The 25,846-nt window shown below is 54.8% G+C and overlaps 1 protein-coding gene across 2 annotated transcripts in view; it reads right to left on the reverse strand.

Annotated features, from left to right (window-relative positions):
* Positions 1-4,834: 4,834 nt before the first annotated feature.
* The window catches only part of ALDH1L1 (aldehyde dehydrogenase 1 family member L1), an 81,134-nt gene continuing 60,122 nt past the window's right edge, over positions 4,835-25,846 (reverse strand). For both annotated transcript variants that reach the window (XM_014846088.3, XM_070493339.1), the window contains 9 exons: positions 23,531-23,636; positions 21,091-21,178; positions 17,824-17,917; positions 15,455-15,554; positions 13,955-14,053; positions 11,456-11,621; positions 8,686-8,791; positions 6,966-7,165; positions 4,835-5,143 (listed from right to left, as the gene is read on the reverse strand). In XM_014846088.3, coding sequence (XP_014701574.2) covers positions 5,088-5,143; positions 6,966-7,165; positions 8,686-8,791; positions 11,456-11,621; positions 13,955-14,053; positions 15,455-15,554; positions 17,824-17,917; positions 21,091-21,178; positions 23,531-23,636 — 1,015 coding nt within the window. In that variant the 3' untranslated portion in view covers positions 4,835-5,087. The remainder of the gene's footprint in view (positions 5,144-6,965; positions 7,166-8,685; positions 8,792-11,455; positions 11,622-13,954; positions 14,054-15,454; positions 15,555-17,823; positions 17,918-21,090; positions 21,179-23,530; positions 23,637-25,846) is intronic.

Genomic DNA, 25,846 nt, shown 5'->3' on the forward strand with positions numbered 1-25,846 from the left:
AATGGCCTGACAAGCACATTTGGAAGAAGCAGTATTTTTGGATGATACTCATGGACGTGCAGTCCAACTGGGTCCTCTATGTTTGCACTTCCATAACCAGGTGCTATCTGTAAAGTTCTTTGTTCCTGCACTCTGCTCTGCTTGTATCCCATTGGGGACATGAGCCCTCTCCTCTTTGGGTTTTCCCAAAAGGGGCAGTGCACAGGAAAGTTCAGGGAACAATGAACAATTGTTGACTTTGGAGGGAGAAGGGGAAGGGCGCGTACACCACATATCCCTACATTTTCCCCAAAGACTGTTTGCCTCTCTGCCCTTGGGGGTCTCCCTTCCCCTCCTTTCCCCCATTGTACCCAGCCTTGCCCAGTTGCCTCCTCCCGTCTCCATCTCATTTCCAAGTCCTCTTTCCTTCATTATGAAGAGCAATCCTGTGACCATCTTTTGATCCTAAACATCCTCTGGTGGTGGTTTTTACCACACCCCAGAACATTTCTCCTGGGTAAACGCAAGGCTCTCCCTGAAATGGCTGCTGGTGAATTCCACTTCCTTCAGCTCATCACACCTGAATGAAGTCAGGCCAGCAGAAAGCCACATGTGGACCATGGCAGGCTGTGCACGCCCCACACTCTCACTCTGACTATACTACAGTGTGATTGTATGCTACAGCACAGCGACTGTGCCACAGTGTGGTTGTATGCTACAGCACCCCGACTATACCACATTGTGGTTCTATGCTACAGCACCCCGACTATACCACAGTGTGGTTGTATACTACAACACTCCGACTATACTATGTGGTGGTTGAATACTACAGTGCTCTGACTATACTGCCAGTATAGTTGTTTGTGCTGGTTGTAGTTTCACGTGTGCTCAGCCTACTTTGAGACAGGTCATAAGAAACAGCTTTCTGCAACTCACCACCCTACTGTAAAATAGTACGACTGATTATCACATTATAAAAAACTTTTCAGGAGCACTCATGAATTTCTTTCTCTAATCCAGAAAAAAACTAGTTTATTTCCGTCATACAAACATGGTGAATTAGGACACTGGTCAGGTTTCCTGACACTCTTGGCAGCTTGAAAGCTCTCAGCTCAATTGTCATACACTTTTAGAGGGGTATAAAATTTCACAGCAGGCAGTTTCAACACCAACCACACTCCTGATTTTGTCTTTCTATTGCATCCCTCTGTGCTCCAATTTGCCCATGCATATTTTGATTTTGTTTATTATATTTATAGACTGCCTTTAACTCTTCTGTTAACATGGTGAGAAATAAATGCTTTTAAAAATTAGGGGGGAAAGTGGTAAAAGTTTCTTTCTCCCATGTAATAGTCTGCGAGCAAGTCCCCTCAGTTATAGCCACCTCCGTGATGCTGGGGATTCAGGCGTCTTCCATCAGTCTTCCATCACGTGAAGCTCTGTTCCCCTCCCCAGGTGCTGCCATATCTCTATGGTTGGAAAATGCCCAGCACCATGTCCAGGGGGTCTGCTTCCAGCCAACTCAAGGGGAAGACAAGAGGGAGAGTGACAGCATGACCTCCTGCCCTTGAAGGGCATGTCTCAGAAGTGGCATCTATCACTTCCACTTGCATTCTGTCCACAGACTTGATTCCATGACCATTGCTTAGCTGAAAAGGAGGCTGGTCTTTCTTCAGGGTGGCCATTTGACCAGGTAAAATTTGGGGGTTTTATGACTTAAGAAAGAAGGTGATAAAGAAAACGAAATGGGAGATAACAGTCTTATGCTCCTTACTGTGAGATGATAGAAAATACATATTGGTCTCTGCCCCTGGTTCCTGGCACAGAGCTCCTAAAACCCTTGTAATTTCCTAAGTGACAACAGCACTAGGAGCATCTTTTGCTACATTGAGGTGACTCTGGGTCAGCTCCCGGGTGGCTCCTGGATGGGGGCAGGTCACCAGAAAGACCAAGCCACCATTAGAAGCTTGGGATTTTTGGCCCCACCTCCTATCCTCCAGAGAAGGTAGAGGGGCTGGAAATGGAGTAAATAATTGATCGTGCCTACATGAGGAAGCCTCCATGAAACCCCAATAGTACGGGGTTCAGAGAGCTTCCAGGCAGGTGAACACATCCATGTGCTGGGAGAGTGGCGCACCCCAGCTCCGCGGGGACAGAAGCTCCTGTGCTCGGGGCCCTCCCAGACCTCACCCGATGTGTCTCCTCATCCGGCTGTTCATCTGTGTCCTTATCATATCCTTTAACAAACTGGTGAATGGAAGTGTGTGTTTCCCTGAGTTCTGCGGGCTGTTCTAGCAAATTAACTGAATCCAAGGATCAGTAGATCATGGGAACCTCCAATCTGTAGTCATGTCGGGCAGAGTTGTGGGTCCCCTGGGGCCCTACCACTTGTGTTGGCATCTGAAGTGGGGGCGGCCTGTGGGATGGAGCCCTGCGCCTGAGGCTGCCCCCGGGAGACAGTGTCAGAGTGGAGTTAAACGGTAGGACATCCAGCTTGTGTCACAGAATTGTTTGGTGTGGGGAAGACCCGCACACGCTTGGTGACAGATGTGTCAGAAGTGAAGTGTTCCGTGCCAAGGTAAAGGAGACACAACAGAAGGGAAATGCACAGGAGAGGAAAGCTGCATGTTTTTTCTTATATGTTTACCTTCGGCCTCAGGAGACTTCTTAAAGAGGGAAGGAGACAGACAGCCAGGAGCCAGTCCTGCACATTCAACCAGAAGTCTCAAGTAGAACTATAACGGGCGCCCCGGCTAAAACCGCTCTGTGTGCGTCTGAAGAGGGAGAAGGTGCTTTTTGGGTTTGGGTGGGCCTGTGCTTGAGGCCTTGCCTGCTCCTCTGCCATGAAGGTCCATTTGCAGGGAGCCAGGGCTGCCCCTCTGGACGCTGGGCAGACTCGTCTCATGCCGGGAGGAGCCTGAGAGGACAGGCTCTAAACTGAGGTGAAAAACACATTTCTTGTTTTCTGTGGCAACAAGACTTGAGACTGGATGCTCCGGGAGCATTTGAGGTGGAGGCGAGCCAGCCCTGTGGGGGACAGGTGGGACTCGGGCAAGGGGGCACCTCCGTGGGGCCCGGCTGTAGGTCGGGGCTGCAGGGCCCTGCGGTGACCCCGTGGCAGGACTTGTTAATTCTTCCTGACCGTCTAAGGAGGTCTTGTGAGAAGGCACAGCCTGGTGGCAGTGGGACACGGGGCATGGAGAGGAGGGCCCACTTCCTGTTTGAGGTGGAGTAGACACGAGGAGACAGAGGCACGCCACCCCAAGGTGGGAGCAGAGCCCAGTGGCATAGCCTGCTACCCTAGACCACAGCAGCTGAGGCCTGACAGAGAGACAAGCCCACGTAGGCTGACCCCCAGCATTGGACAGAGTCTGGGGGTTCAACACCAGGGGCTCTGGGAGGAGTGAGTCACTCCACAGGCAGAGGGGGCTTCCAAGCCCTCCCCACCTGGGAACAAAGAGGGATGCAGCTTCAACTAGCCATGTAACCAGGCAATTACTCTTCTCTGCCTCAATTTCCCTGTTTATAAATGGTGATAAAAATAATTGGGTGAGGGGACGGCCCGTGGCCGAGTGGTTAAGTTCGCGTGCTCCGATTCGGTGGCCCAGGATTTCTCTGGTTCAGATCCTGGGCGCTGACACTGCACCGCTCATCAGGCCATGCTGAGGCGGCGTCCCACATGGGACAACCAGAAGGATCTACAACTAGAATGTACAACTATGCACTGAGGGGCTTTGGGGAGGAGAAGAAGAAGAAGAAAAAAGAAGATTGGCAACAGATGTTAGGTCAGGGCCAATCTAAAAAAAAATAGTTGGGCGAGCGAAAGGATGAAACAAGATGATGCATAAGGAGGGTCTGGAACCCTGCTGGGCATCCACTTGGTCCTCAGTCCTCAATCCTACTGTCTGCTACCAGCTACTATCATCACTCACAAGAAGATGCCTGGACAGACCCTCTATAAGGGCATATTCTGGGCGGAAGAGAAGGAATAGTGGAGGAGGCCAGGTACAGGGCTTTCAAAGGGACGGGAGGGGGCGTGGGGGTGGTGTTCACAGGCCGCTAAAGGACAGAGTCTGCTATGTGGAGAGGACTGAGGATGCCCCAGTATGGCCAGAGACCTGCAGAGGGAGGACGGGGCCTTCGGGGAGCTGTGGGACCCACAGGGGCAGAGCCAGGTGGGGGTGGGGAGTAGAATGCCAAGAAGAGAGTGGCACGTGGGGTAACTAAGGCAACAGCAGGTAAGTGAGGTCGTAGGGTTTGGGACCTAGGGAGTGGGGGTGCAGAGGGGAGAGCCCCAAGCTTCTGCAGGGTGAGAGAGTACAGGGAAGAGAGAAGAAAGTGCAAGGGGGACACCACTGGGCTGACGGGAGTCCATGGAGACACAGGACACACAAGCTGGGGCAAAAGATGGAGGCCGGCCCATGTCTGAAAAGCCAGCCTGGGGCGAGGACCTGGCGGCTGTCCAGGAACTGGCCTCCGCTGTAGTGGCCGCTGGATCCACGTCAACAAAGGCCAGCTCTTGGAGGCTGAGCAGCAGGGGTGGGCCCGGCCCGTCTGCCCGGGAGCCTGCCACGGCAGGCCATCTTTACTGAGGGAGACTGAGCCACGGCACAGCCCCAGGCTCCCACTGCCCATCCTGCTGCCTCAGCCTTCCAGGGTAACCCCACACACCTCTTGCACCCGAACTTCATTCAGCACCTGCTTTCTGAGGCTGGAGTTGATGCATACCCATTTCTCACTTGTGCATCTCTCCCCAGGGTGCCTGGCTCTCCCAGGGCTGGGCAACCTTACTCGAGTGCCGGAACTCACAGGGGCAGCCACAGATGGGGTGGAGAGAGACAGGGATGCCAGCTGCTGCTAGTCAGAACCTTTATTCACCTGGGACCACTTTCTTAACCAGCCAAAGGCCACTCGGATTGGATGGGTGGCGGGTGTCCTGGACGGGAACAGGGGGCAGATGGGGAGCTTCCACTGGGGCTGCAGGTGGAGGTGCTGTGCACTTGGGATGGGGTGAGAGGGCCATCTGGCCACCAGGCAAGGCAGGCAGGTTGTGGAGAGCAAGGACACACCTCAGAGATTGGGGCTGTTGCTCTCACTGGACCTTTCCCTCAGTACTCGAAAGTAACTGTCTTGACCCGCAGGTACTCATTCAGGGCGGCCTCTCCTGCAAGACACCACGGGTTGTTGGACACATCGCGCCACAGCTGCTCCTCCCGTAGGCCTTGCTGCCCCAGGTGCTGCGTGCACCTTATCTCACCAGACCCTGGCAGTGACCGTGTGGGTCAGCCCCGGCCCAGCCCAGATACAGACAAGGCAACGAGGCCCAGGCAGGCCAGGTGCCCGTGAGAGGGGGCAGGATTCCAACAGACATCAGAATACAGACCAATCCAGGGCCACCATTCCAGAAACTTCCCCTGTTCTGACCATCACCTTGCTAGGGAGGGCTGCCCCTTCAGTCCAAGGGCAGCTGAGAGGCTCTCTTGGTGTCCTCATAGCACCCAGATGTGCTGGCCCATCGCCTCGCCCCCTGCTGCCCCCAGCTAATTCCAGGTCACACTGTGACTGGGAAAAGGGCACCTCACAGGGCGCCCATGGCCCTTGGAACCCAGCTGTGCTCTGTGGCTGGTGTGTCTTAGCCCCACAAGCAGCACAGAGAGCCTCCCCACCCACTAAGGCTGGCTTGGGGAGCCACAATTTCCCAGCTGGGGCTGAAGAGGTCTCTGGACCACCTCGGGGGGCTGTTTGGAGGCCTGGTTTGTGGGCCCTCTCTCTGCAGGGCTGAGGGGATAGGGGGAAGACGAGTTGGGGAGCTGAGGGGATAGAGTCCTAAGTGACAGATATCATATTCTGGGTACTTGGCACCCACAGCATCCCTCAGTGACAATGGCCCTGTGGATTCCTGTGGAGGACACCAGGAAGGTGGCCTGGGGAGACAGGAGGAGGTGGCAGACAAGGACAGAGAGGCCAGGAGCGTCCAGCATCCGTGTGTGCAAGCGTGTGTGAGTGTGAGCCCCACTTCCGTGTGGACAGTGTGAGGTGTCAGCCTTTGGTTGGTGCTGTTGGGGCTCCCTTTATAAGCACCCTTGGGGCTTTCTGCAGAGTGGGAAAGATGGAGCAGGAGGGAAAGAGGAAACAGTGACAGCCCTTCGGTTTCAGACTCATCAGGAGCCTGCCTAAGGACCCCGAGTTGGACAGGGGGCCTGGAGGGACGGGGCCCTCTGGAAGGTAGTGTGCTGCTCTCTCACAGCTTCTGGCCCTTGCCAAGCTTGGCATCAGAGCTGTGATCCCCACCTGGAGCTGGTCCCCAGCTGCTGGCTCCCACACTGGTAGGCAGGGTGCAGCGCCCCTCCTAAACCACAGGGCAGCCCAGGGAAGGAGGAGCGTCCGGCAGAGCTCCACTCCCTCAACAGGCAGCAGGGCTTGTGCTCGGCTCCCCACCTGGTGACATCGTCTCTACCCTGAGGACTCACACTACCCCCAGGGCACACTCGGCCCCCACGGCTTCCCCTCTCTGCAGATGAAGGTTGAGTCCTGCCTGTGGTCCCCGGGCCCCCGCCTGCCTCTCCTGCCCCCTCTCCTCTGGCCGCCCCACCCGGCCCACAGCAGCACTCAGGCCTCCGGCCACAGCTCCAAAACAAAGCTGGCGCTCAGGACCTGCCACTGCTCTGTGAGGAACGTGCACCCTTAGGGCTTTATGGCCGGCTCCTCTATCCACTCGGGTCTCAGTGTAGGTGCCATCTCAGAGAAGCCCACCCCAGCCCCTGGCTTACGTCGCCCTCCCAATCTTCTTGCCCGGATCACTTCGTCTTGTCTGCTTCCCAGCACTGCTCACTTCTAGCAGGACCTTGCTGACTTTTGTAATTATCACTTGTCCCCTCCCAGTAAAAAGTGAGCACTGACAGCCATCTTGTCAATGCCACACCCCTGGCCCCTGGGACAGGGCCCGGCACCGAGCAGCCTGTAACAGATGTTTAGGATTAGGTTACCCAGGTCTTTGCCAAATCCGGACTGCTTGAACCCTCCAAAGGGAGCGGCCACGTCGGTCTTGTTGTATGTATTGACAAACACGGTGCCTGCCTGCAGCTTGTCACTGACATACAGAGCCTTGTTGATGTCCTTGGTGAAGACGCCAGAGGCCAGGCCAAACTCCGTGGCATTGGCCCGAGACAGCACAGTGTCCACGTCACTGCAGGGAAAATCCAAGAAAACCTCAGTGAGGGAGGGGCAGAGGGGCAGCCCTCGACATGTGACTCAGAGAGACCTGCACCCCTTCCCCCAAAGGGGAGTCTGGCCCCCTCCCAGCTCCCCACCATGCAGGACCCTTCAGGAGAAACGCTCTGGAGCTACAGATGGTGTGGAGGGGAAAGAAGGAAAGGGAGGAGGAAGAGCAGGTCAGATTCACACCCAGTGGGCCAAGAGGACCCCTCAGGTCATCCGGGGTGATAGCCTCACTTTACAGTCAGGGGACCGGGTGCTCAGAGTAGAGGCAGGCCAGGCCCGGCCACACACGGGGAGGCATACCCCAGGGAGCCACATCAGGCCTCCCTGCCACAGACGTCATAGACTTGAAGACTTAGCACAATATTTACTTGGTAGGTGGCAGAAAAATGTTATTCTAATAAAACCCATATGTGATGATAATTTCAGTAATTTTTTGACGGTTGGAAGTATAGTGTATTGAGGATGAGGTGCCATTTTGTAATCTGCTCAAAGGCACTACTCTGAAAAAGAACAGCCAGGAAAAGAATCTGTGGTAGATCAAACATGGCCACAGAGCCCGATTCCTCTCCCTTGAAACCCGGGCTGGCCTTGGTGACTTGCTGGACCAATAGCACCTGGTGGAAGTGAGGTTCTGGAATTTCCAAGGCCAACTTCTGGATCTTGAGGAGCACTGCAGCTTCCACCTGGCCTCTGTAGGGGAGCCAGGTGCTGGACAGAGGCTGCCATGAGGGAGACAGCCTGCGAGGAGAGACCCCTACGTGGCACAGAGCACAGGCTGGTCCACCCCTCCAACCAAATTGCAGATTCATGAGTGAAATAAATAACTGCTGCTATTCCAAGGCACTGAGTTTTGGGGGTGGTTAATTACATAGCCGTAGGTAATTAGAACAGAGCCCAACATGCCAAGAGACATCCAGAGATCCACAGAGGAAGCTCACAGTGAGACCCAAAGCAAGTCCCTTGACGGTCCCCTCAGTGTCTCCTCCCCTCAGTGGTTGACAAGGACTCAGCAGGTGGCCACACTGCAGCCACAGCCCCCACCCTGTTTGAGTTCTCCTTCTGGCCCCCTGGGGACAGCTCTGCACAGCTCATGTGAAGACCCCAGTAATGCAAGGAAAAGAATCAGACACGGGGCCGGCGCCATGACCGAGTGGTTAAGTTTGCACTCTCCACTTCGGTAGCCCGGGTTTGCCAGTTCGGATCCTGGGCGCAGACCTAGCACCACTCATCAAGCCACACTGTGGCAGCATCTCACACAGCAGAACTAGAAGGATTTACAACTGGGATATGCAACTAGGTACTGGGGCTTCGGGGAGGAAAAAAAAACGAGGAAGACTGGCAACTGATTTTAGCTCAGGGCCAATCTTCCTCACCAAAAATAAGAGCATACCTTTAAAAAAAAAAAAGAAACGGAGGAAGAATCAAAAGTGTGGTTAAAAAAAAAGACGAATCAGGCTCTCCAGAGACACAAGCAGGATTCCCTACCCATTGGCAAACCGAGAGATGATCATGATGGGCCCGAAGGACTCCTCCTTGGCTATGAACATGTGGTCTTCCACGTCCGTGAAAACAGTTGGCTCAAAGAAGAAACCTATGGAGGAGACAGAGGCCCACGGTGTGTGGGAAGGCGGCCCTCCAGTGGTCCAGTCTCTCCCCAGCCAGGGCTGGGTCCCTCCAGCCGCTGTGCCCACGCTCACTCCAGCAACATAATGCATGATGCCTCTGTGATGGACACCACATTCTGTGGGTGGCTTTCCTGCCCCAAGCTACAATTTCATGTGATCCTCACACCTTTTAACTAAATGCTGCTGAAGAAAATAAGTCTGAAGCTCAGAGCTGGTGTGCGACAGGGCTGAGACTCAAGCCCAAGTCTGTCCCACGCCAGTGCTAAAGCTCATGGCCGCGGCAAAGACCTGGATTTTCCAGGGACATTTAATCTGAAGACATGTCTGGTTTCTTTGGCTACTGCAGCCTCCCAGATGGCCCTCCCTCGTCCCTGTGGGGTGGGCAGGGGCTTTGGACACTGGTCCTGACAGACAAAACCCCGAGGCCGAGCCCTTTCCCTTTCATGGCCCCGCAGGGTGGGCGCTGGCACCCTGGGCACAGGGAGCGTGCTCTCTCAGACAGGCAGTCTCCACTCTCCTGTGACATGGGTCCCACCCAGACTGCACTCGTACAGGCCCTGTCGCCCAGCCCGAATCATTCTGATGGCAGAAATGCTGTCACAGACCACTGCACCTCTGAGACCTTGCTGGACTAGATTTAATTTGGCCTGATTTAGGGAACATCAAGAGACCTGAAATTTTTTCTCTTTAGTTTTTAGAAAAATAAAATTTTTTAACTTGAAAAGTAATTTAATTAAAATAGTCCACATTTTCACACATTTATAAATTACATTTTAATTACCATTTTTAAAACGTGAGTTATGCATGAACACAAATTGACTCGTGGGGTGGTCTGTATTCACTCAATCTGCAAACCAACTGTTGCCCACTAGGTGTCATGAGCTCTGGGCTGGCCAGTCTCTGTCCCCTTCCTGCTCCTTCAGCTCTCTTCCCTGCCCTGCTCTGTGCTGGGGAGGAGGGTGCATGCCCAGGCTCCCTCATCCTCTGGCTTCCAGCTGGATTTGCTCCCATAGGAGGCAGCCCATATCCACAGCTCTGCCCCTCACCAGGTCCCAGGAATTCTTCTCCCTCTTCTTGCTTCTCAGGCCACGGGGTGGTGGCGATGGCTGCCCACCGTTGCTGGTTGCTGGGTACTGCCCCGCCCCTAACTGCTCTGAGAACAGGGCCTTCACTTCACTCTCTCGCATCGGGCTTCATGGAACACCCAGTCTAGTGGGGCGGGAAGGGGTAAGCAGACAGAGAGTGGCAGTGCAGTGGCGATGACACTGTTGAGGGAGGACCTGTGACACAGCAATGGCCTACACCTGGATGCCCTGTGAGCTGGATGGTGAGCTCACCAGATGGGGAAACTGAGGAGGTGTTCGATAACCAGAGGAACAATGAATGTACAGAAAGCAAGAAAATGCAAGATGTATTCAGAGAGAGTTAAGCACGGCGAAGGGTAAGCGGGTTAGAACCGGGTCAGGAAAGGCCTGGCGGGAGATGGAGGGGTCTGAGCTGCTGCTGCAGGAGAAGAAGCCACCATGAGGTGTTTCAACACTGAGGGACAGATGACCAGACCTCTGGAAGCTGCACAAGTAAAGGATTAGCGGGGTTCAAGAGGTCCTGTAGGAATCCGCATGACGGTCCAGGCAAGACAAGGTGGTGGCAGGGATTCAGGGGAGGCAAGAAAGATTTCCAGATTTAAGGGAATCAAGCAACTAATTAAAAGTAAGGGGTCAAGAAAAGAGAGCAATCCAGAACTCATTCTTTCCGTCCCTCCGTCATTCCATCAAATTAACTCAGGCTTGGTGTGCGGCTCAGTGCTGGCACGAACAACCTAACAGTGTCGAAGAGACACATGGCTCCTGGCCCCATGGAGCAGGCAGTCCAATGGGAAGCAGCACAAACAGTCTACACCCGCAACTCCTGCTCCTCTGGCTTGGGTGACTTGATCGGATGAAAGATTCGAGAGAGGCAGGTGTGTGCGTCTGGGGTCAGGTAGGAGCTGGGACCCCGTGATGAAGCAATGGATTTGGTACCCATTGAGTTTGAAAGGCCTGGGGGACATGCAGGTGGAGGTGTCCCGGTGGTCAGGAGTTCTGGGTGAGGAGGAGCCCACAGACAGATATTTGGGAGAGTCTGAGCCATTGTGGGGGTGAGATCCTCCAGGAAAGTGTCTACCATGAGAAGCACTCCAAGCTCAGGACAGACCTGAGGATTTACGACATTTGAGGGACGGGTGGAGAGGAAGGGAGCTTCCAGCAGAGAGACTGCTGAGAAGTAATGGCCTAAGATAGGAAAACCATCACATCCAGGGCCGTGGACGCCATGGAGGAGAGAATTTCAAGGATGCAGTAATGTTAGTGGCAAATCAGAGTCTACTTCAGTACAGATTAAACCAGCACTGACGATGCTTTCAGCTCTGGTCCTAGAGCTCATTATCTTGCCAGCCCCACACCTGGTCTGGCAGGTGTCCAAGTAGCCAAGGCTGCCCCATCCAAGATCCCAGATAGGGCCTGAGCCCTGGGAACCTGACCATGCAGGCACCTGGGCTTTAGATACCTCCAGTGAGAGCCGGGCAGCAAACCAGAGGCCATGTTACCTGCTGCCTCAGTTTACCCAAGTGGGCCAGGCCTGCTATGACTGACCTGGCCGAGGGACTTGATTCCCACCACAGACGAGTGTGGCCCCTTCCTTCACACCGCGCTGGCAATATTCTATCAGCTTCCGCAGGTGAGCTTGGTGGTTCTGCGGTCCATGGGTGGTGTCCCGGTCGAGAGGGTTGCCGATCTTCATCTTCCTCACCTCTTCTACCTGCGGAAAGTCCTCCCAGTCAGGTCCCCCTTGCGTGCCACAGTTTCTGATGATGGTCCTCACGTGACCCACCTCCAGTGTTTGCATTTTTGGTAACCAACCACTGGCCCCTGAAGAAAGTCTACACTCTATATTCTGGCCCTCTAGGAGCTCCATATTCTGGTTCCAAACCTGCCTTCCAGGCTGAAACCCCGAGGTGCATCCAATGTGCACGGAGAGCCAAGCCTAGTGTCAGACGGGCTGGGAAAACGGAGGTGTCCAGGGATACGGTGAGCAGGGAAGACAGAGGGCAGCACAGGCTTTGTCTCTGCACTGGTCCTGCACCCAACTTCACCGACTGAGAAGGTGAAGGAACGCTGGTCAAGAGACTCCAGGATACGGGATGGGGATCGGGGGTGGCAAAACACCATCCTGCTGCAGTGCCCTGGTGACGAGGTGGGACAGACACCAAGTGCCTGGGTCTGGAGTCCACCCTTCCCTGCCCCTACTTCTGTCTGCTTCAGAGCCCAGCTTTAAGGCTTCCTCCCCCAGGAAGCCTTCCTTGTTGCCTTGGCCAACAAAAAAGTTGGTACCACCCAGGACCACCCTCTGCCCTTCCCACCAGGGCCCCCTTAGCTCCTCTGGCTCTCCTGAAGGGGGGCTCCCACTCTGATACCAAGCCACCACTTTGCTCTTGTTTTCTGCTCCTGTCTGGTCCCCCAAACTGCTCTGGGATGCCAAGGCCACCTTGGTGAGTCTCCAGGATAAACATCTCACTTCTTGTGTCAGGAAACCATCACTATCCGCACAACTGTCCCTGGGAATCAAGCCCTCTGGTCACCCTGTTGGGGCCTGACGACACCCCTGCAGACTCCTGGATGTGGCCTCAGCTTTGTGCTCCCCACCACCACAGCCGCTCGGTGAGCACCCACGTCCCCTCCTCGTCTCCAGGCAGCCCCGGCCGTGCCACAGGCCTGGCCATCCCAGCGCTGGGCTAATCGCAGTGACGGCTCGCCCACCAGGCTGGCGGCTCCCAGAGGGCAGGGGTGGACAAACGGACGCATTTCTCTGCAGTGTCTCCCATCCGGGTGGAGCACGTGTCCCCAGCCCTTGAGTCTGGCTGGCCCGTGACTCTGTTTGGCCAGTAGAATGTGGTGGAAGCAACATTTAGTGAGTCCCAAGCGGCCCCTAACCCTCTGCTCTCACTTTGAGAGTGCCGCCACCACCCCTGTGTGCCAAGCACAAGCCACAGAGTGAAGGACCACAGGCACAGAGATGAACCGCCCCATGGGAGCCACCAAGTGCCCCGCCTGACCTGGCCAATGGGTGAGCAAGCTCGGGTGAGCTGCGCCCCCACAGGACTGCCAACCCACAGGACGTAGCTGCGCGATGCTGTCATCTCAAGCCACTAAGTTTTGGGGTAGTTTGTTACACGGCAAAAGCTGTTAGACTCCTAGAAAATCCGTTCCTTCCCTCACTACCTTTCATATTTTACCCATTATTCAAGATCTTCTTCTCCAGCACCCCTTCCTGACAGCCGCCCACCCTATCCTCAGATTCAGCTCTCTCTTTTTTTTCTTCCAAATACAGTTTCTTTGGAATTGCGCAGAGAGCCCGCCCTTCCAGCAGCTCCTCTCCTCTCTGCAGGGGTGAGGCTCTGTCCCAGGTCCTGCACCCCTGAGTAGACCAGTGTCGACCAGGGACCTGGTCATGCCAACCAGCATCCTTCCCCGCAGCCTTTCTGACAGAGTCGGCGGGGAAAGAGTGATTTCCCTCTCTGCTTCTTCTGTAAGAACGTAGGAGATGCTGTCAGCGCCTCACCATCCCCTTTACCTGGGGCACCTTCCCCTAAGAGGACATGAGAGGGGCCTGATGGTGGCTCCCAGGAGATGATGGGAGCTGCCAAACTCCAGCCAGTGGACAGCCCACAGCCAACAACTGCTGACAGGGCACAACAGCCAGCCCCTTGACTCTAGGTGTACACCTGAGTGGTGTCACTTGTGGTCCAGAGCTCCTGTTTGTGGGTCAGGCCAGGCTGCATGTCACCTGAGACCATGTCCTGGTTCCTCCCGCCTTCCAGGCTTCACCTGAGAGCTCACCCTTGGTGAGCCACATGCACCTGTGTTCTCATCTCAGGCTCTGCTGCTAAGACCAGACCTAACACAGCCTCTTTGGGTTTTGTCAGTGTGAGCCGAGGGGTTGCTGTTTCTTGCTCAATACAAACCCCTGAAGATTTAATACAGCTCCCTGTGAGGGTTCCTTGACCCAGCCCGACCTCCTCACCCCCAACGCCCTGCAGCACCAGGCAACTGTGTCGATGAACCAGCAGCTCTGAGACCCTGCCGAGAACTTACCACCTTCTGCACAAACTGGTCATGAATTGAGTCCTCCACAAAGAGCCGGCCTGCGGCGATGCAGTTCTCCCCTTTGTTGAAGAAGACAGAGCTCATCCCCTTCGAAGAACAAACAAGAATGCTGGATTAGGACTCTTCCCAGCGGCGCCAGCCCCCAGCTCCCCGCTGGGCCCAGGTAACCTCTTCTTATAGAGAAGGGGGGGAATACACATGTCCTGGCCTCCTACCTTGGACCAGGCCCAACCAGCGCTGGACATGTGTGCTCCACTCATTCCTAAGTCACCACAAGAGGCGAGGCGAGAGGGGACAGTGTAGGAAGAGAGGCCATGAGGTGAGGAGGCAACAGAACTGTGGCCTGACTCCCACCACTGGAGGACAAAGCCAGTGTCCACATTGCAGAGAGAGGAGGACAAGAGGGAGCGGAGCGAGTGACGCCGGAGACTCCGCATGCTGGGCAGACTCCCTGGGGTGGCCCAGGAGGGGTCAGAGCCCATATTGGTGGAGCTGAGCCTAGCGAGTCTGTTAGCGTGGAGCAGGCGGCAGAAGGTGGGCAAAGGCAGGCAGCCAGCCACCGTCTTGGATGGGGTGCCAGCCCAGGCTCAAGGAAACTCCCGACAGAGTCAGAATAAATGTTCTCAGAGGCCCAAGGGGTCCTGCTTTTTAGACCTGGGGAGCTCCACGTGGGTGAAGTGTGGCTCTCCTGGAAGCTGGGACCACACCGGCAGCGTTGGCCTGGGCACCAGGGCCAAGACGCTCTGGCTGATGGGCTTGCCCCCCTCATTCCCCTATCTAATGAGGCTGGGCTCCCTTTCATGTCCATGCTGGGTGTCATATTGTCCTCCAAGGCACAGGGGGACTTAGGTGGAATGGGGGGCATCTCTGGGCACCTGGCTAAACATGGCCTTACTGGTTTCTCCAACAGGTGTGGAGAGAGGACTGAGGCATAACAATGACAATACTAATGTGAGAACAACTGACACATGGCACCTGCCACGTGCAGCCACTGTTCCATGCCCTTCAGACACGGTAGCTGGTGTAATCCCTGTGACAACTGTAGAAGGGAGGCGTTACTGCCCTCCTCACCATGAGGTGAAAGTGTTGGGGCCCAGAAAGGGTAAGTGACTTGCTCAAGGCTGCCCAGTGAGTCGGGGCAGAGCTAGGCAAGTGTGGAGACAGCACAGAGTTGGGCAAGGGAGTCTATGCAGAGTCTCAGCGCAGGTGTCCAGGGTTCTGCTCATTTTCCCTCGGAGAGGAAAGGTGGCCCGGCTGACTTCAGAACAGATGGAACTGTGGCCCAGGTTTCCATCTGAAGCTGATTTCAGTTACCCTAAGTTATGAAACTTCTTGGGAAGTTTGTTTTCAAGGGCACGTGTCACTCCAAGGCCCCATCCTGCCAATCTGTGCTTGTGGTGACACTACAGTCTAGGCTAAATGTGAGTTTGACTGTGGAATCAGAGAACGGTCCACCCCTGCCCACCGGGCACCCAGGCCGGCTCTCACCATCTGCACCGCCTTGCTGAGGTCGCAGTCAGCAAAGATGATGAGAGGCGACTTCCCGCCCAGCTCCAGGGAGACCTTCTTCACATTACTCAGGGCACAGCTGGAAGGAACAGAGGTTGGTGGGGCTGGGTCCATGGGGGACGGGGGCACAGGGGGCTCCAGGTGGGGGAGCCGAGGGCAGCTCCAAAGCATGCTTTCCTTGAAAGAGCAAGCAGAGGGTGGGAAGGAACCCCGTGCGAGAGCAGGCCGCGCCTTCCCCCAGCCCCACGCTCGCCCAACAGCCCCTCCCTGCTCTCCACGACGGGCTGCGCGCTGCGCCTCCTTCCTCCCGCCACCGCGCAGCCCAGCCCCGCGCCCGCGCCCGCCGGCCCCGCCTCCGCCGCACGCGAGCCCCGCCCGCTGGCCGGCCTTCTCTGGGCAAGCAGCTGGCGTTTGGAAACGTCGAACCACTAAATCAAACACAGACGCATCCCCAGTTGGGGCGGTTGCGGCGCCACAGGGGCTTCAGCACCTCCGATTTTTAATGATGGGAGCGAACAGAGAAGCGGGGGCCTGTGCACGCCGCACCAGAGGGGGCGAAACGGCCTTGCTGATACTGTCCGAAAAGGGACGCTCAGTGGACTGGACCAGTGAAACTTGTGGCGGGGCACGGGGCGGAGGTCCTCACTCAGGACCGACTGAGGAGGAGGGCTCCCCTGTTTCCGGCACCAACCACGGGGGCGGAGGGGAGGGGCAGGGGGCGGGGACGCCGCTTGGAGTGGATCCCGAGAAGAAGGCAGCTGCAGAGCCGCGGAGCGCCGCCCACGGAAGCCCTCCTTCCCCGAGGTCTGGGAGCGGACGTTCACCGAGCCCTCACTCCGGACTGCGCACACGCGCTTGGAGGCACTGTCATCGAAACTGCGCAGAGGAGCAGAACAGCCAGCTTTTCAGTCCGGAGAGGCAGATAAGCTGCTGGGACTACTTGCGGTTACTCCCCGCTCACTCATCTGTCTGTCTGTCCTGTCAGTCCGTCCTGGGCCCCCTCCAGCCTCCCTCTCTTCTCTGCTGCATTCAGAATGACTCAGAGCAGCCCTGCCTGGCACGCCCACAGGCTGCGACATCAGCCTTCTTGACCCTAAAGACATGATCCACCAGCCACATCTGCTGCTCCCGATTCAAAAGGAGTGACATGGCGGGTCACTGTAATCAGCACAAGCAGGGTGCCCACTCAAGAAGGGGGGACACAGCCCAGGCTGCTCCAGCCCGCTCACAGAGGGCATGTGTGGGGCTGAGGGGCACAGAGGAACCAGTAGGAAATGGGGTCAGGGGCTGCAAGAGTGTCCCTCGGAGAAAGAACTGCATTCTGCAGTGGGAGCTACAACGCGGAGACGCTGTTTGAGCCCTGGAGAAGCCTTTCACCCCGTGGAGTTGTCACGCCATAGCTGGACTGCCCTGGAGCTCACGTGCATGAAACTTGGAGCAGAGACAAGTTGGTGGTTACATGTGCTCAGAGAAAGGCAGGTCAGTGTGCTCAGCAGAACCTCCAGCTCCTCTCTGTTTGCACCTGTCACTCAAAGTGCAGATGCCAGAAACCCACCCCCAGAAATTCAGCTTTAGTGGGGTGGGGTTCGGGCAGCCAGTGGTTGTCCTGGGGCCGCCAGGGCTGTGAGCCGCTGCCCTGTGGTCTGGCCTGTCTGCCTCTGCAAGCTTGTCAGCTACGCAGACCAGAACCACTGAGCATGCTACCTTCACTGAACTGGTGGTGAAACTGAGGCCTGAAAGAGTCAGGGCCCAGGTCACACCATGAATTAGTGACAGAGCCAGGAACACAACCTCAGCTGGTTTAAGGCCAAAGTTCAAGGAATAAGAGATGGGAGAATATTCTAGATCAGTGGCATCCAACAGGATAGAATGAAAGCCTCAAATACTAGCCATTTCCATAAATGGCAATGTTTTTTTAGTAGCCACATTAAAAGAAAACTAAAAAGAAACCAGTGAAATTAATTCTAATATATTTTCTTGAACTCAATCAAAAATTTTATCATTTCAACTTGCAATCAATATAAAAAATTATAAATGAGGTGCTTTACTTGGTGCACTAAGTTTTGAAAATCTGGTGTGTCTTTTACGCTCACAGCACATCTCAGTTCAGAGCGCCTGTTCCTAGCGTCAGCAGCCACACGTGGTGAGCTCCTAAGTGGCCTCGCCAATGGCTCGTCAGACACGCAGAACTGGAACCTGCATCAGCTGGCCTCCAGGGACAACCGTGCACACGGAGGCGTGAGAGGCAGGACTGAGCTCACACACAGCCCTGCCCCTGTCCCAACACTGTGACCAGAGGCCACAGCTTCTGTGGCAGCGGTCGCCTCTCTCACCCCCCAACCACTTACCTCTTCATGATGTGCTTTCCCACCTCTGTGGAGCCTGTGAACCCAATTTTCCGCACATCGGGATGGTCTGAGAGTCTCTGGCCGACCAGCAAGCCTGCAGACAGGAGGGGTGGTGCTGAGGGGCGAGAGGCAGGAGCCTGGCCAACCTCACATGTCCGCCCTGAGGCCAGAGCTCTGGGCTGTGAGACCCGTGAGCTTAGTGCCCTGAGTTCCTGGGGCTCACTGGGCCTTGTTCCCTGTTATGGGTGGAACTGTGTCCCCTTAAAATTCATATGCTGAAGCCTTAACCCCCAGTACCTCAACTGTGACTATATTTGGAGACAGGGCCTTTAAAGAGGTAAGTTAAAATGAGTCGTTAGGGTGGGCCCTAATCCAATATGACTAGTGTCCTTATAAGATGAGATTAGACACGCAGAGCGAAGATCACGTGAAGACACAAGGAGAAGATGGTCATCTGCAATGCAAGGAGAGAGGCCTCAGGAGGGACCAGCCCTGCCCTGTGACACTCTGATCTCGGACTTCCAGCCTCTGGAACTGTGAGGAAATAAGTATTTGTGGTTGAAGCCGCCAACCTGTGGTCCTTGTTGTAGCAGCCCAAGCAGACTCACACATTCCCCATGTGGCTTCCCAGCTATCAGAGTAGTCCCCAAGAGTGAGCACGTGCAGACTTCCAGGGTCTCCAGTAGAGACCCAAGGGACGCCTGGCCTGGCCCGTGGGGGCAGTAGTGCCCGAGCATCGCAGACTCCAAAAGACCTGCCCGCAGGCACAGCCTGTCTGAGAGAGCCCCAGGAATGGAGAGGCCAGGTACTTGCTGCCGCTTCTGTTCGGAATGCTTCGACTCCTAGCCTGCCCCACACCCCAGGGCCTCCCCACTCCACGCCAAGCCCTGCACACACCCCACCCCGCTACATGGCTACTTCCTAGTCACTCCTCAGGTCTCCTTTCAATGAGATTCCAGGTCTCCTCTCCCAAATTCAGCGTAATCTCTCTGCTTAAATCTCCTTCTTCTTTTGGCTTCTGACTCTGCTCTCCTAATGCCTCCTCGTTCTCTGACTGCTCTTTCTCCATCTCATTTGCTCAACACTCTTCCTCTACCCAACCTTAAAACACCCAGTGCCTCTGGCTCCATCCTGGGCTCTCTCCTCTCTTCAGTTCACACTGTCTCCTCAGCTGATCTCACCCTGGCTCACCTCTTCAAATGCCATCTTCCAGCACATCATCCTCTAAATCTGGATCCCCAGCCAAGCTCCTCTGGGCCCCAGATCCATTTATCATTCCTCTGCCTGCTCAGCACCTCCCCTTGGATGTCTCACAGCCTCTCCAATTCAGCATATTTGAAACTGAACTCTTAATCTTTCCCCATACGTGCTCCTTCTCTGGGTTCTCCATTTCAGTAAACAACCTCTCCTTGCAGCCAGTTGTTCAAGCCAAGAATCCGGGAGTCGTCTTGACACTGCCCTTCCCCATCCCATCCACCGCCCAGCCCTGGGCTCCTCCACCCACCCAGTTCCTCCATCTTTGCTGCTCCCCTGCCTCTGAGCTTGCAAACCCACACGTGCCCGGGTGCACCCAGGAATGTTTGGTTTGGAAGGTCTGGAGTGGGACACACATCCTCTCTGTATATACTTAAAGCTCAAAAGTGATTTTCATGCTAATTCCATTCCACCGCTCTCTGTTAAAATGATCACTGTTTGGGGGAGAAAATATCTGAAAAAGACATGTCTGATAAAGTACAGTTAGCCAAAATACACAATAACTCAAGAATAAGAAAACAAAAAACTCAATTTAAAAATAGGCAAAAGATTGTAGTCTTGGATTTATAACAAATGGAAATGATATATATTTGACAACAATAGCAGAAAGGAGGTAGGTGGGAGCAAAACAGAAATGGAGCAAGGAAATGACACCAAAGGGTGACTCAACGACAGAAGCGAATGACGAGGACAAGAAATGTAAACAAGAAGGTTAACGTAACAAACTCTGTAGACACAGACTTGCTCTCCTTTCCTTTCACCTTCTGTAATAGACATAAAATTACATAAAGTAATACTTACAGCAATGTATCGGTGGGTTTGTAACATATATGGATGTGATATGCACACAAAACTATGTGACACTAGCACAAAAAGGGAGAGAGATAATAGAGGTTTGTCGGAATGGCGCTTGAATATTTCACTGGAATTAAATTAGTATAAGTTTAAGGGAGGTGCTGATAAGTTAAGCAGTACACGGTAAGTCCTAGAGTAAGCACTTTGAAAATAAGAACTACGTAGTGAAAAGTCATTAAAAGAAAGCAGTAAAGAAGGAAGAGAGGAACAAGACAGGAGACACGGAAAGCAAAAGGTAAGCTGGCAGACGTAAATCCAGCTGTATCAATAATGACAGGAAGTGTGAATGATTCAGCAACCCAGTCAAAAGGCAGAGACTGTCAGACTGGATAAAAAACCAAGATCCAAGTACGTGCTATCTACAGGAGGCGGGCTTTAGACTCAAAGACACAAACAGGGTGAAAGTGAACAGGTGGAGAAGACCCATCACACAGACAGCAACCGGATGGAAGTTGGAGTAGCTATGCCAACATCAAACGGAAGAGACGCGCAGATCAAACTACTACAAGAGAGAAAGTGCCCGTCAAAAGGGGGGCCAAAGCTCTCTTTAAAAGCTTTCCTTATTTACAGTGCAAAAAATAAAATTAATGAACTTTCAACTCCGAAAGTTACCAAAACAATAAACACACAGGAGAGCACAGAAGGAATAATAAGAAGAAGAACACAAGAAAATAAAACAGAATAGCAGTGGAATGGGTAAAGAAATTCAAGAGCTGTTGTGGTTTATTTTTTAGGAGGCGGTATGGTGACAAACAAACATTTTTCATGAATTTAGTCAATTTAAAAAGAGAAAGGAAAAACGAAAAGTATAAAGAGGATATTATAACAACCACAAGGAGAATCAAAAAGGGAGATACTTCCAAGGGCAGATAATTCCCAAGTTACAGAATTTATTCTAGAGCACACACACAAAAGGGAAAACATTTGGGGAGGCGTTTGAAAGCTAAAACCCTTCCAGGGGCGGGTCTCCCCACTACATGGGAGAGAGACTCCTCTGCCACCCAGCTGGCTAGCCCCTGCCCCCACCCCAGCTTTGCACTAGGGCGCTCTGTCCCCCAGGGCACATCCTGCAGCAGGCCGTCTTCTGACCAAGTGCATCTCCAGCTGCCTGGAACCCTGGCTGCCCCAAATGCCCACTCCTCTGTCCATGGTCCTTACCAGATCCCGGGAGGATGTTGATCACGCCCTTGGGAATGCTGGCCTTCAAGGTCAGCTCTGCAAACTTCAAGGCTGTGAGTGGGGTCACCTGAGGAGTCAGGAGAGAAGATTGGGTCAGGGGGATTAGGGAGCGGGGCTCTGCCCTCCTCTCCCAGCAGCCGACGTAGTGAGCAGGGAAGAACAGCTGTGGCAGGAAGATCCCCAGGGAAGCCACGTTCATGTCCCACTGCAGCGGGTACCGCCCACCCAGCCCGCTTCCCCAACAGCTCCAGCAGAGAGCTGGGAACTACAGACCCCAGGTCCACACTGCCTGTTCAGCGCTGCCTCCTGGCTGAGCTCCAGCCCTTCCAGGCCCGGCCTTTCCTGCACAGCCTTTGCTCCTTCAGGCAGCACAGGCGAGGGCTGCCTTGCAGGGCCGCGTGCTCAGAGGGCTGCAGGGGGCCCTCCCTCCCCAAAAGCCAGCCTCCTCTTCTGGGAGCGGCCGCCCCGCCGTGGGCTCCGAGAGCACCTCAGTGCCCAGGCCAGCCTGGCACTCCATCGTCCAGGTGTGGCTCTCACCCACTGCTGTAGGCCACCCCTGCCCTGGAACCCCCAGCAGTCGTTCACCTGCTGGAGGAAGAGGGGGTGAATTTCTGGCCAGGGTAACTTTCCCCATCAAGATTAGGTCGCCCACCTCCAGGCTGCAGGCTGAGCAGCCAAATCTGTGGAGTGCTGGCCCTGGGGCTGTTAAGGCCTGTGGGGGGCTGGGTGTTCTTAAGGGCGATGGGTCAGTGGGGACCTTCCAGGGACAGCACCCCACACTAAAGGTGGGGGTTAAGCATCATCTCAGAGAGTTGTTGTGAGGCTTAAATGAGCAAATGTATGGAAATCATCACATCATTTGTTCTATATGTTAAAATGCTAGAGGAAGGCCTGACTCAGGGTAAATACATAAATGTCATCTAGTAATTCCACTTCTGGGAATGTATTCAAAGGAAATGAAAGCACTAACTCAAAAAGCCACCAGCACCCCCACAATCACAGCAGCATTATTCACAGCAGCCAAGACACAGAAGCAACCTAAGTGCCCATCGATGGATAAATGGATAAAGAAGTTGTGGTATATACACATACAGTGGAATATTATTCAGCCATAAAAAAACAAGGATATCCTGCCATTTTCAACAACATGAATGGACCTGAGGGCATTATGCCAAGTGCAATAAGTCAGACAGAGACAAATACTGTATGATCTCACTTATCTGTGCAATCTTCAAAACAAGATCACAGAGAAAAAGATATCAGACTTGTGGTCACCAGAGGCAGGGGTGGGAGGAGAGGGAACTAGATGAAGCTGGCCAAAAGGTACAAACTTCCAATTATAAATAAGTGCTAAGGATGTAATGTACATGATTGATGACTATAGTTAACACTGCTGTGTGGTATATTTGAAAGTCGTTAAGAGAATCCTAAGAGTTCTCATCACAAGGAAAAGAAATTTTGTTTTCTTTTTCTTTTCTCTTGTGTCTCTATGAGATGACGGGTGTTACGTACACTTACTGTGATAATCAACTCACAGTATATGTAAGTCAAACCACCATGCCGTACACCTTACACTTAATACAGTGATGGATGTGAATTCTATCTCAATGAAACTGGAAAAAAATAAATGTCAGCTACCATTATTGTTGGGTTTTTTATTATGTTAATACCCTTGGGCCCAAATTGCCCCAAAGAAGCTGGGAGAGCGAGAGAGCTGGGCGCACTGTCAGAGCGTCTCACCCTCTGTGCCCACTGCCCTGGAGACAGGCAGGGCGGGCCTCATACTGCCGAAGCACAGATGATGACTCTGAGGCTCATGGAGGGTCCTCACCCCTGGGGGACCCTGGTCAGGTCCTCCTGGCTTGCCTGAGTGACCCTTGACGTCCTGCCTCTAAGCCCCTGATCAAGGGCCATGTCACGTGGCTTCTCTGTGAGGGGCTGGAGTCCCTGACACAAATCCCACCCCTCCCCCTGCTTCCCTCCAGGACTCTGGTTTCTGAAGCCAGACAGGAGACCAGCACCGGCTTTACTAATAGAGCACACCATGCTGTCTCAGAGCACGGGGCCTGGACAGGGACACGAAGCAGGGTTTCTGCTCCCCCGAATCCAGAGTGCTGGCATCTGTGGCGAAATCTGTGACTCTGCTCACCAAGCGGCTGCAAACACAAGCACAGCTAAGCTGACAGCTGCCCTACAGCCGAAAGAACACGAAGTCTGCCTATGGCCAGCACCGGTCCTCCTGTAGGCCGCCTCTGCCCACTGTGAGGCCAGCCCATCAGCAGTACCCTTCCCATCTGGAGGAGACGCCAGAACCGGCATCAGCAAAGGGGCCACCGGGCCGTCTTTCTCCTCCTTTACAGAACACTTCCCAATACCCTCTATAGTCCACTGCGCCTGCGCGGAGCACAGCCACACCCACCTGGGCAGGCTTGATCACCACCGTGTTCCCAGCAGCCAGGCAGGCAGCCGTCTTCCAGGAGAGCATCATCAGGGGGTAGTTCCAGGGGATGACAATGCCACAGACCCTGCCATACAAAAGAAGTCTGTCTCTCCACTCAGCCACGGAGCCAGAGTGGACCTGCCAACTGCCCCTTCTCTCCCAGGGCTGACGTCCACTCCAGAGCCAGGCTGCTTGATACGGCACCAAAAGTCCCACTGAAGAACAGCTCATGCCTGCCTTTCTAGTCCCTGATGGGTCAGGATGTCCAGTCTGGCAGTAGCCCCTCTTCCTAGCAAGGCACGATGGCCCAGACACTGGACAGGTTCTGATGGGACCTGTGAGACCTGTTCAGGGAGACAGTTTGGTTGGGCGTGGCACCAGGCGATGGGGGTGGGGGTGACAGCAGGCAGGCAAGGGTGAGAACCTGGCAGCAGACAGGGCCTGAGAGGAGGCCAGGGGTCACACATGGGGGCTGAGAAGGTGTGGGAGACGGTCGGGATCACACTGGTGACTCAGAACGACATGGGAGAGGGTCCTTCTGGGGGTGAGGCCAGGTCAGTCTCGTGGAGAAGAGAAGCATGGAGTCAGCCTGGGAGGCCTGATAAGGCTTGGCCTGATTTGCATGAAGAGACAGCACCCAGTGTCGGCACCACCCCTCAGTCCCAGAGGAGGCCTCTGAGGCCGAGGCTGAGCAGTGTCCACATCAAGTGGAGGCCCCATGGCCCCAGGGGACCTGATGGTGACACCTGTGGTCCCAGCAGGCAGATGGCCCTGCCTTCCCCTGGCCCCTGTAAAGTGACTGTGATACAGCACGTCTCCACATCAGCCCCAACTGGATGAGCTGTCCACACAAGAGCCCCGCACAGATGACGTGACTGTTGTTTTCATCATCGTCATCTTCATCTTCATGACCACTATCGCCATCAGAACGTTTCCCCAAAAGACAACCTCTAAGCTGAACCCGTCAGTGGGAAGAGCGTGTGCAAAGGCCAAGGGCCGGGTGGCGAGGAGCAAGAGCACATGGGCTGGCAGAGCGGGAGTGACGGGCAGGGCTGGGCGGAGGCTAGCCTAAGGCCCACACACTATCCTGGGGGTGACGGGGTGCGCTGAGGTATTAGGAAGGCCGCTCCACACCCCATGTCTCCCCAGAAGACCCAGAGGGACAAGATGGCGGGGCAAACAGAGCAAGTGTCCCAGGGAAGTGGGTAAGGTCCCAGGGAGAGAGGGGTAGGCTGTGGTGGGCTCCAAAGAGGAAAACACATCTGAGGAGTCCCACTGTCACAGGCTGGATGCTGCCCCCAAAATCCATATGTCGAAGTCCTAACTCCAGAACCTCAGACTGCGACCTTATCTGGAAACAGAGTCACTGCGGATGGAATTAGTTAAGATGAAGCCCTATTGGAGCAGGGTGGGCACCTAATCCACTGTCACTGCTGCCCTTATCAAAGGAGCCCCGTGTGGACAGGCACACACGCACAGCAGGCGAACCCCATGTTGACATAAAGTCAGAGAATGGGGAACGTTCCTCACTCCCCAGATGCCAGGGAGGAGGCCTGGAGCAGGTTCCCCATCACGGCCTCATGAGGAACCAACCCTGCTCACACCTTGCTGGGACTTGCAGCCCCCAGAATGCCGAGACAACGGCCTATTGTTTGAGCCTCCGAGTGTGTGTTGCTTCGTTCCGCAGGCCTCGCCAACTCCTACACTGGCCAATGTAGGGGAAAGGCTGTGGTCCCTGGGACTGGGGTCTGCAGAGTTGGCCCTGGCCCTGCTATGGGGTCAAAGCCAGCAGGGGTGTGGGACACGGGAATGGGACGAACGCTCTTTCCTCAGCCTCCCTGCTTCGCCTATTCTTGGTGGCCTTTCTTAGTCGGAAACCTCAGGACTTTGGCTCAGCCACTGTTGAGGCACCCCTCCCGGGCACTGTCCTGCTGTGCCCCAGGTCCCTGGGCACTGCCGTGGGGTGACTCCTCACAGCGGCAGGGTTGCAGGGGCAGTGTGCCTGGACAGTGGGAGGTGACACCTTCCTCTCAGTAGAGAGCCCTCTGGCTCCAAAGGATGTTGGGCTAGTGTGCAGCCAAAGGATGGGGGAAGGGGAGGGCCTTCCATGAGGCGGCTGTGGCTTTGCTCCGGGGGTTGCCAGGCCCTGGCCAGGGGCGTTGGTTGGTGCACGCTGGCTGGAGGCGCTTCAGGCACGACCCGTGTGCACTGGCAGCATCAGTTCCAAAGGTGTGTGTCATACAGAGAACAAAAGGAGGTCGCAGACCAGCGAGGGCGCTGACCTGGGGCGCTGGC

This window comes from Equus asinus, chromosome 21, assembly GCF_041296235.1.
Source record: "Equus asinus isolate D_3611 breed Donkey chromosome 21, EquAss-T2T_v2, whole genome shotgun sequence".
Classification (NCBI taxonomy): Eukaryota; Metazoa; Chordata; class Mammalia; order Perissodactyla; family Equidae; genus Equus; species Equus asinus.